The 9,763-nt window shown below is 36.3% G+C and overlaps 1 protein-coding gene across 4 annotated transcripts in view; it reads left to right on the forward strand.

The window, feature by feature from the left end:
* Positions 1-9,426, forward strand: part of RASSF6 (Ras association domain family member 6) — a 43,531-nt gene extending 34,105 nt beyond the window's left edge. For all 4 annotated transcript variants that reach the window (XM_072748792.1, XM_025985116.2, XM_072748790.1 and 1 more), the window contains 5 exons: positions 2,504-2,605; positions 2,940-2,991; positions 7,793-7,911; positions 8,016-8,113; positions 8,217-9,426. In XM_072748792.1, coding sequence (XP_072604893.1) covers positions 2,504-2,605; positions 2,940-2,991; positions 7,793-7,911; positions 8,016-8,113; positions 8,217-8,292 — 447 coding nt within the window. In that variant the 3' untranslated portion in view covers positions 8,293-9,426. The remainder of the gene's footprint in view (positions 1-2,503; positions 2,606-2,939; positions 2,992-7,792; positions 7,912-8,015; positions 8,114-8,216) is intronic.
* Positions 9,427-9,763: the final 337 nt, after the last annotated feature.

Genomic DNA, 9,763 nt, shown 5'->3' on the forward strand with positions numbered 1-9,763 from the left:
CTGCCTGTGTTAGCTGAGGCTCCAGAAGTTAAGTAATTTGTCTTAGGTCACAGTACTTTTAAGTAGCAGCTCTGAACTTGAAGCCAGCTTTGTCTGACTCCAGAACCCAAGTATTAGCCGACGTGATGGATGAACCCTATCTAAGGGTCTGGTTCTGTGCCAAGCACTATAAAGATGGCTCAGTTAATGCCTCTGCCCACATGGAGCTCAGGTATCGGGCAAGGAAACCAGTACATCAACAAATGGCGTTAGGATAATGTAAGTGCTACAATAGAGAATCGTTCAAAGTACATTTGAACATTAACATTTAAATAAAGAAAAAAAAAACAGCTACAGACCTTTTATTCCAATGAATCAAATTTCTCATCTCACAGCGTTCCTTTCCGGGTCTTGAACATATATATGTATTTTTTATGTAAGCGTAGTTATACTTTGGATATAATTTGTATTCTAATTTTTCACTTGATGTTTTAAATTTATGTGTTCCTTTCCACAGTTTTTGTAAGACATTTCACTTTGTTGATGGTAGGAAATAGGTCAGATTCTAAGAACTGAAGTTTTTCATGTCATGTATTTCAGCAATTATTCATTCATTTAATAAATACTTAAAAAGCACTTATTCTGTGCCAGGTACCATCCTAAGCCCTTTAATACAAAATGTTAACTCATTCATCTGAAGCTTTTTTCCTGAAGGGCTTTATGCCTTGTTCTTTCTTCTACCCTTGGGAACATATCCATAGTGTGCCTTTGGAGACTGGTGGGGAGAAACCTCCCTTGTGAATTCTCTGTTCAAATTCAACATTTTTCTGGCTCAAGAATTTCCCCTTAGCCATTGACAGTCCCGCATAGATGTGCAGCTACCAATTGCCCTGGTTTTTATGCCTTATAATTATGCTGTGTCGTCATCTTGTGGGGGTTGTTTGTGTTAAAGAAGGCTGTAAAAACCACACTGTTCCAAATGAACAGCCTCCAGCTGAGACCCCCTGTGCTAAGAATGAAATCGATGATAAGTTGGCAGCAGAGTACACTGGCTAAATGCTTGACGGCTGCAACTTGACATCCTGATTTCAAATTCTTGATGAGCAAAGTTAAAAAAATACCTCCATCTCTTAGCTTTCATTCCTTTATCCTTCCTACTTTGCCGGTTGATGGGACTAAATGGAATGAGGTGAGCTAAGCACTGAGCACAGTGTCTGGCACAAAGAAAAACTCAATTTACATTAGTTTCATTTTTGTTGGTTAAAAGAGATCAAGCTGGAACCACACATATGTCATACAGATGCCATTCACTGCAATTTAATAACTAGCAGAAAACAAAACAAACCCTCAAGCCCCAGAGCACTCCATCAGTGAATGTGCTGCAAGAGGCATCTAGGAGTTTAAGTCGATATAGTCATAAGATGTGTTTTTATGTCACAAAACCCCATGATAACACCAATATTGTTAGGATGTGAATAACATCCATATTAGAGACTTAGATTATGATATTTGTACATAAGTTATGACTGTTGACTTGACCTGTGGTATGCTTCTACCCGTGCAATAAGAAATCATTTTATTCCATTGTGTGTTTTGGCCAAGTAAAACTCTGAAAAACATGATTCCAAGTTCGTTGTATGTTGGCACTTTGGAAGGGCTCTTGGAGATCATCTAGTCCCACTCTCTTATTTTACAAATGAAATCCTCGAGGCTTCTTAAGGCCTCAATGTTAAGTGAACTAACAAAGTTGGAGTTAGGAGACTCTATGATCTAGGTCTCTGAGTCTTAATCTAGTGCTGTTGCCAAACTCCATAAATATTCTTCATATAAACAACATAATCATATATGTAACATACTCTCGCCCTAGTACTAGATGAACATATGGGTCTACAGGACTCCATAGAACTCATAAGCACCAGTCAGATGTTTCACAGAGTGACTCATTAATGCCTCACAATGTGCACAAACACTGAATTTTCTCACACTTAGCAAGAGTTTATTCCAGAAATCCTCCATAGATCTGCTTCAAAAAATTATTTCCATACCCATATTTCCATTCACACAAATGTTGTGCATATATGCACTTTGATATTTACTCACTGATTTCCCAATAAAACATTCCACTGAGCCACCCCAGAGCCCACCCATCTCCATGTCTGCTGAACCGAACTCATTTCTAGAGTCTTGGAACACTATTCATATTACTTTGTATTTGTGTTTAGTTATAGTTAATTTAATTTAAAATCTTGAACCACATTGAAGAATGAGATGATTATCTAAATGAAAATGTTTCGAACATCCTCAAATGATGTTTTACCTAACTTACTCTAGAAACAAACAATGTAAAGCTGCTTAGAAGGATACATAATATCCCAACAACAAAGAAAGCAAGCACAAAAGAACAAAAGTTTTAAACTGGTGATTTGGGATTTTTTTTTTCCACATAAGAAGGTAAGAAGGCCAGGTTCAACATATTGATTCTTGTTAGTTTGATGTAATGTTAAGAACTTTGTTTTCTTCCCAGACATCGATTTTCACTCCAGCCTTTGGATCAGAAACTAAGGTCAGAATAAATAGTAATATGAGGACTGAAGAAGTAATAGAGCAACTTCTCCAAAAATTTAAGGTAATCTTTATCGCAAAACTGAGCTAGAAGTATATTGTATATAATTTAACTGCAGATACATAAATGCACTCTTCTGAAAAAGACCTATCAACATGTGGTCTAAATTAAGTTGTTCACTTCTGAAGAATTCTTTCTTAAGTATAACATCTCTTTGTAAATGAGCCTTGAGAAATTACTTTAGCCCTAGTGAGCAGAGCTGTTTTCATGTCTAAAAGTGCAAAATGAGAGTGAGGAAACAGATTATTTGGGTCAGGTTAGTTTAGAAAACATCTGACAATGACCAATCAATCAAATATGAAAGAATTCATGTACGTTTATTTTTTTGCCTTGACAGATTGAAAACAGTGCCCAAGATTTTGCACTTTACATTACTTTTGCAACAGGTGGTAAGTTTGATCACTCTTTTTATATGATTCCAGGAGGTTGTAGTTTTATGTCCATGGGGGAGGCAGAAGACAGTTAAACCTCATTCTGTGGAAGAAGGGGAAAGAAAAGAGCAAGATGGAAACAAGGGAGGGTGTTTTAGAAGATTATTCATATCTCAATTTCAGAGGAAGATAACTTAAGAATAAGGTATCCTAGAAGAGCTTATGAAGAGCTTATAATACAAAAGAGTTCATTTGCTATTTGGCCAGACATTAAATTACCTGAATGGTGGTCGGACCTGGGAGAGTCTGTGGAAAGTTCCCAAGGATTGTTATGCACTGAAGTTGTTGACTTCTATACCTCTTTCTTTTTGACTTTCCCTTCTCATTCTAGCTCTTACTGGAGCCATCAATGCAAGCCATCTCTCTCTGATCTTATTACCGCTTTCTTAGCACTGTGTCTGCGACATTGTAGAGTGTTCTCCCTCAGTAGAGAAAAATATGCACAACTTGGTGGTCAGGAGCAAAAGTTTGGCAGCTGGACATTGGGAAGAGGCTACACATGGGGTGCTGGGAGCAGGGATAAAAGAGAGATTAGAGAAAAAGCTAAAGAAATACTAAAATGAAATTTTTAAAAACCCTAAAGCTGAAAAAATTATGTTAAATTGTAGAAATACTTCCGGCTAAAGAGTTAGAGTGTTTGAACAGGAAATTGAACAGAATAAAATAATACTGGGACACCCGGGTGGCTCAGCTGTTGAGCGCCTGCCTTCGGCCCAGGGCGTGATCCTGCAGACCCAGGATCGAGTCCCACATCGGACTCCCTGCATGGAGCCTGCTTCTCCCTCTGCCTGTGTCTCTGCCTCTCTCTCTCTCTATTGAATAATAAAATCTTAAAAATAAATAAAAACAAATAAATTAAAATTAAAATTAAAAAAAGAATAAAATAATACATTTTGATGCCAGGACAAAAATGTAAATGTAAAAAAAATGAAAGTTGGATCTTTAAAAGTATATAAAATTAAAGTCCTTATAAATTGAAGCTTTGAAAATAAGAAATATATGAATTTTAAAAATTCTAAGGGTGTGTATATGTATATATTCATATTTTACTTTTTTAGGAAAAACTAAAAAGTATAAAATAAAAAGCAGAAAGAGACTCTATAAAAATGTAAAAGATACAAATAGCAAATTATGAAAACTATCAGATAAAAGGTTAATACCTATAATAATAGAGTTCTTGCAAAATGGTAACAAAAAGACAATTCAATGAAAACAGAACCCACAATGCAATATCAGCTCCCATTTAGCAGATTGGCAGAACGTTTCAGAAGGATTCTACCTATGCCTGGTGTGGTGAAAGGTAAAAGGGTATTTTCATGCAATTCTGATGAAAATATGACTGCTTTTACTTTTTTGGAATTTATTCTAACATTATTAACATTTACAGGATATGTATCCTTTAACTTAGCAATCCCACTGGTGAGAATCTATTCCACAAAAATGAAAGGACTAACACCTACAGATTTATGTGCAAGGCTATTTATAATGACAACAAATTAAAGACAAAGTCAGCTGTTATAGGAGAATGATTGCATAAGTGGTTGTTAAGCAGCCATCGAATGGAGTTGTTAGATGTATACAAGTTAAATGGAGGGAATTCCATAATATCTATTCTGTGAAAAATGCAACATGCCTAAAAATGTACATAATATGATCCCATCTTTGTAAAAGAATTACAAATCCATTTAAATATGTGTTATATAAGATCATATGACCAGAGAGAAAGGTATTAAATGATAGATGCTGAGTCATGAGCATCAATTACCCAACTAGGAGGCTGGGGGAATGCAGAGAAGAGGATGGAAAAAGGAGAAACACAGAAGCAAAAAATAAATCATTTAAAAAAAAAACATGTCTTAACTCCTAGAATCCTCTTCTGACCTCTACATGCTACAATAAAAATAGCAAGTTTCACACGACCACCTTTATGTATTGTGTTTGTGTCTGTGCACAAAGACACATACGAAGGGGCTTATACCCCACAAAGGGTAATAAGGCTGATGTCTCAGAGTTCTGGGATTCCAGGTGATTTTTACTTTCTGCTTTGTACTTGTCTCCGTGGTTTCAACTTACAATAGCATGTGTGGTTTTTAAAAAACTTTATTAAAGAATCATTGGGAATAATTGACAAATATAATTGTATATATTTAAAGTATACAATATGATGATTTGATACACATTTACGTTATACAATGATTACCAAGATCAAGATAATTAACACATCCATTACATTACATAGTTAAAGCTTTTCATGTGTGTGTCAGAGGCTCCAGGTCTACTCTCGGCGACTTTTGAATGTACAATATCATATTATTAACCCTAGTCAACAAGCTGGACATTAGATCCTCAGAACTTATTCTACAAATAACTGAAAATTTGTACCTTTGTTATCATCTTTTCCCTTCCTGACAGCATGAGTTGTTGTTTTTTATAATCAGATAAAATGTCTATTTTCACGGCAAAAATGTAGTTCTTTAAAATTTTACCGGAAAAATCATGTTTTATTTCAATTTTTGTGTCAAAATTCTAATACATAAAATCCAGAAGATAATCATAACTACCACCTTTTAGGGATCAGGGACAGAGAAAAGAATGGAATCAATAGCACCTGTTTAGGTATTAATCTGGAAAATACAGGTGCATTTAATACCTTGTATCAACTAACTCATGATCAAGTGTTTTTCAACTTCTAGTCCATTTCAGAATTACCTGATATGTGCATTAAAATAAATATTCCCAAACTATCCAGATCCAGGAACAGTCTGGGAATATGTATTTCTGATAATTATCCCAGAAACAAAGTTATGAAGCAAGAAACCTTGCTCTGTGATATTAAGAATGTAACACACTGAGGATGCAAAACCAAGTTAATGTAAGATGTAGAGGTCAGAAGAGGATCCTAGTGGGTTAATAAGATAAGCTGAATTATTGGGTTTCTCCCTTGCTTCAGAAATGTAGAGGAATTAAAGCAATGAACTCTAATTCTATAGAAGCAAGAATGGATAATATTACTTTAATTGTGCTCTAGATCCTCTCCTAACTTTTTCCTGGGGCAAGCCCCACACAGGGGATGAGAACAGTTCTGATTCTTGGAACTTTGGTAGCCCAGGGTAATTGATTTCATTGGTGACAATGTAGAAAGGACTAACTGGTCTACCTTTTGCCCCTTTCAGTCTATGTCAACATAGCAGACAGATTATTCTTTAACAATGTAAATCAGACTATGTCACATCACTTCTCAAATCCTACGGGGGGTGTTTCTTGCCCACAGTAAAGCCAGAGTCTTTATGCTGGTCCCACTACATGTTTTCTTCAACTTTTAGTAACCCTTCCATCATCTTCATGTTAGCCACCCTGGTCTCTTGTTGCTTTTGGATAGCACTAGGTGTGCCCTGAGTTGGAAGGTGCCTGCCTTATTTACTTACTCTGTTTGGAACACATTCTTCCCCCAAATAGCTCCCTGGTTCCATCCCTCAACTCCTTCAGTCTTTATTCAAATGCCATGTCTTCAGTGAGGCCTTTTGAAGCCACCCCATCAATAATTGCATACTTGTCCCCTATGCATACCTATTTACACATACACATTCTTTCTACCCCTTTCCTTGCTTTATTTTTCTTCTGAATGTTTGTCACCAATATATGACATGTTTTATTGGTCTATCTTCCTTAGCATCTGTGTCTTCCACTAGAATGTAAGGTCCACAGGGGAAGTGATTTTATTCTGTTTTATAAGGTGCCCAGCACAGAAAACAATGCCTGAAACACAGTAGGAACTCAAAAAATATTTGAAGAAGGGGGGAAGGAGATGGATGTAAAGGCAATGTGTTCAGTTCATGCTTCATTCTGATAAAAATGAAATCATGGATGTGAAACTCTTTTGACAGAAAGCTGGAAGTGCTTTGGTGGGTGGGAAATTTATAACTTTAGGAAATTTGAAATTCTAGGAATACAGCAGATTGGAAGTTATTTTCTTTCTCATTTCATTATTATGGCTGAATGGATGAAGCCCTCAGATAAATGAAATAATAAAAATATCTGTGATGTGAAACATTATGAGTATATGTTTAAGAAAGACCCAAGGATTGCATTGGAATGAGAAACAGAGGAACCATTGAAGATAATTACAAAATTTTAGACCTGAACAACTGGGAATATGGAAATACAGTAACCGAACTAGGAAAGAATCAATAAACATTTGTTGAATGAATGAAAAATTATTAAGAATTTTGGGGGGCAGCCCCAGTGGCCCAGGGGTTTAGTGTTGCCTTCAGCCTGGGGTGTGATCCTGGAGACCCAGGATCAAGTCCCATGTCGGGCTCCCTGCATGGAGCCTGCTTCTCCCTTGGTCTGTGTCTCTGCCTCTCTCTCTGTGTCTCTCGTGAATAAATAAATAAAATCATTTAAGAAAAAGAATTTTATGGGAGTGTTACTTGATAAAAGCATAAATGGGACTGGGGATATACCTGAACATCCAAATCAAAGGTAAGGATGAATTCTATGAGATACAAATCAAATTTAAGAGATAGCAAGAGAAAGAAGTCCATTTGTACTTTTTTTTGGAAAGGTTTCAATTTTAATTTACTCATTTGAATGAGTGCCTCCTCTTGTATGTTCTGTTCATGCTTCATTCTGATAAAATGAATAATTTTTCGGTCTTCTTCCAACGTGAGCTAGAGAGAAAATGAATGGATGACTTACATTTCTTCTCTTTCTCTAGGATGGACTCCTGACTGTAGATGATTCTTGTTTTCCTTTGCAGAGCGGAAACGGCTAAAGAAGACAGATGTCCCACTACTGCATAGGCTCCTGCAGGGACCTTCCAAAGAGAATGCTCGCATTTTCCTCATGGATAAAGATGCAGAAGAAATTAGCAGTGATGTATGGATATTGTTACCCTGAATCTGTCTTTGCTTCCTCTTGACTTAGCACCTTTCACAGAATCTGCTTTCTTTTTTGTTTCATTTTGTGTTTTCCTTTTCCAGGTGGCTCAGTACATTAACTTTCATTTTTCTCTCCTGGAATCCATCCTTCAAAGATTAAATGAAGAAGAAAAGAAAGAGATCCAAAGAACAATAGCCAAGTAAGTCAGGAGCATGCATGCTGGGCACCCATTCCTTTAAGAGGTCCAGTGCACTAAAATGTGTTCAATTTTTAATAACTCTTTTTCTCCTTCTCATTTTCAGATTCCGTACAGAAAAGGCTATTATACTGAAATGTCTTCAAAGTAAACGGGCAGTAAAAACTGAAACAACGGTTTAGCAGTACAGCCTGCAATTGCTGAAACACTTCAACAAAATCAGAGGGATATTGCTATTTGATGAGTGCATACATTCCATAGCCGAGTTCATACAAATACATATGAACTTGAATTTGTAGGCAATTTAATGTTGAGGAAGCCTGTCTTTGAAGTGATGAGGTTAACTAGGGTTCATAGCTGCACTGAAAGGGGCTTGAATTTAGTTTCAGTAACTGGAACAAGCTCGGATACTGTGTATTCCAAATACTTTAAAACACTCAAAGAACTCGAATCTAAATGGTGTCTTCAGATGTCAAGTACCCTAAACTTCTTTTAGCTTGAACTGTCAGGAGAACTAAAACACCATCAACTGGTTATCAGACGTGATTCAGAAGTAAAAGCAGCCAGCTCTGCAAATAAAGAGGCATATTCTTACCCTACCAAGGAACTGCATGGTAAGAGTGTTTCACAGCTCCCTGAAAGCTCTAGCATCTTTGAGAAATCCAGGACTGTCTCTTTATAGTCCATGACTTTGGGCCATTTGTAACATCAGAGCTAGTGGTCCTTTGGGTTGGAAAAGATTATGGACTCTTAAGAAATCCGAACTGGCAATTTTCTCAACCTGAACCTCCTTTCCCCCCACTCTTTCTACTCATGACTTCCAAAGTATTCTTGAGCATTTTTTTTTTAAAGTCAGTTGAATTAATTTTATTTTTCCAAACAAGTCTACCACGGACACCTCATATATTTAATCAGCTGGGACAAGATTTGGCCCACAGTAACCGTTTGTTGCCGAATGAAAACAAAGGATAATGCAAAACTTGTAGCTGATGGTAGGCAAGGAATCTGGAGCTCTGCTCTCTTTATCCAAGACAACTCATTCCACGGTATGAGTTACTTGAAAGTCTGCTAAAACCAATTGGAAAACAAACAAAAAATAAAACCACTGAGAATGTCACAGGTATCATCTCTGATTTTATTGGAGTTTTATGCAACACTGTTCCATTCTCTAAGCTACTTTCATTTGTATTCCTCAAAAGCGTTGTATTAAATTGTTTGGATACGTTGCATGTACTAAGGGATAAGGGTTGTATGTAATAAGCCCAAGTTGGAAGACTAATTATCAAAATAAAAATGCAAAATATTTTTAAGACCAAGGTATTACTTCCTAGTGTCACTGAAACCAAAACCTAAACTGGATGAAAGTAAAAGTGCGTTATGATCGGTAAGTCCCAGGAAAGGAAATCTTTTGACGAAAATAGAGGCTTGCTTCATTATCTCTCCAGCTATCAGTTAATAAGAAAATGGTCTCATCTTGCCAAAATTGGGCAAATGAAATAGTTAAAATTCAGTGTGCTTACAAAAAAATTTAAGTAGTGTCAGGTACCTGCCATAAATGACAGATTAATCATTAATACAAAGTCTACAAGATGTGTAAGAAAAATACCAAGATGTGGATAGGAAAAAAAAAAAAAAAAGAAACCACATAAAAAT

The sequence above is a fragment of the Vulpes vulpes genome, chromosome 2 (assembly GCF_048418805.1).
Source record: "Vulpes vulpes isolate BD-2025 chromosome 2, VulVul3, whole genome shotgun sequence".
In the NCBI taxonomy this organism is placed as follows: Eukaryota; Metazoa; Chordata; class Mammalia; order Carnivora; family Canidae; genus Vulpes; species Vulpes vulpes.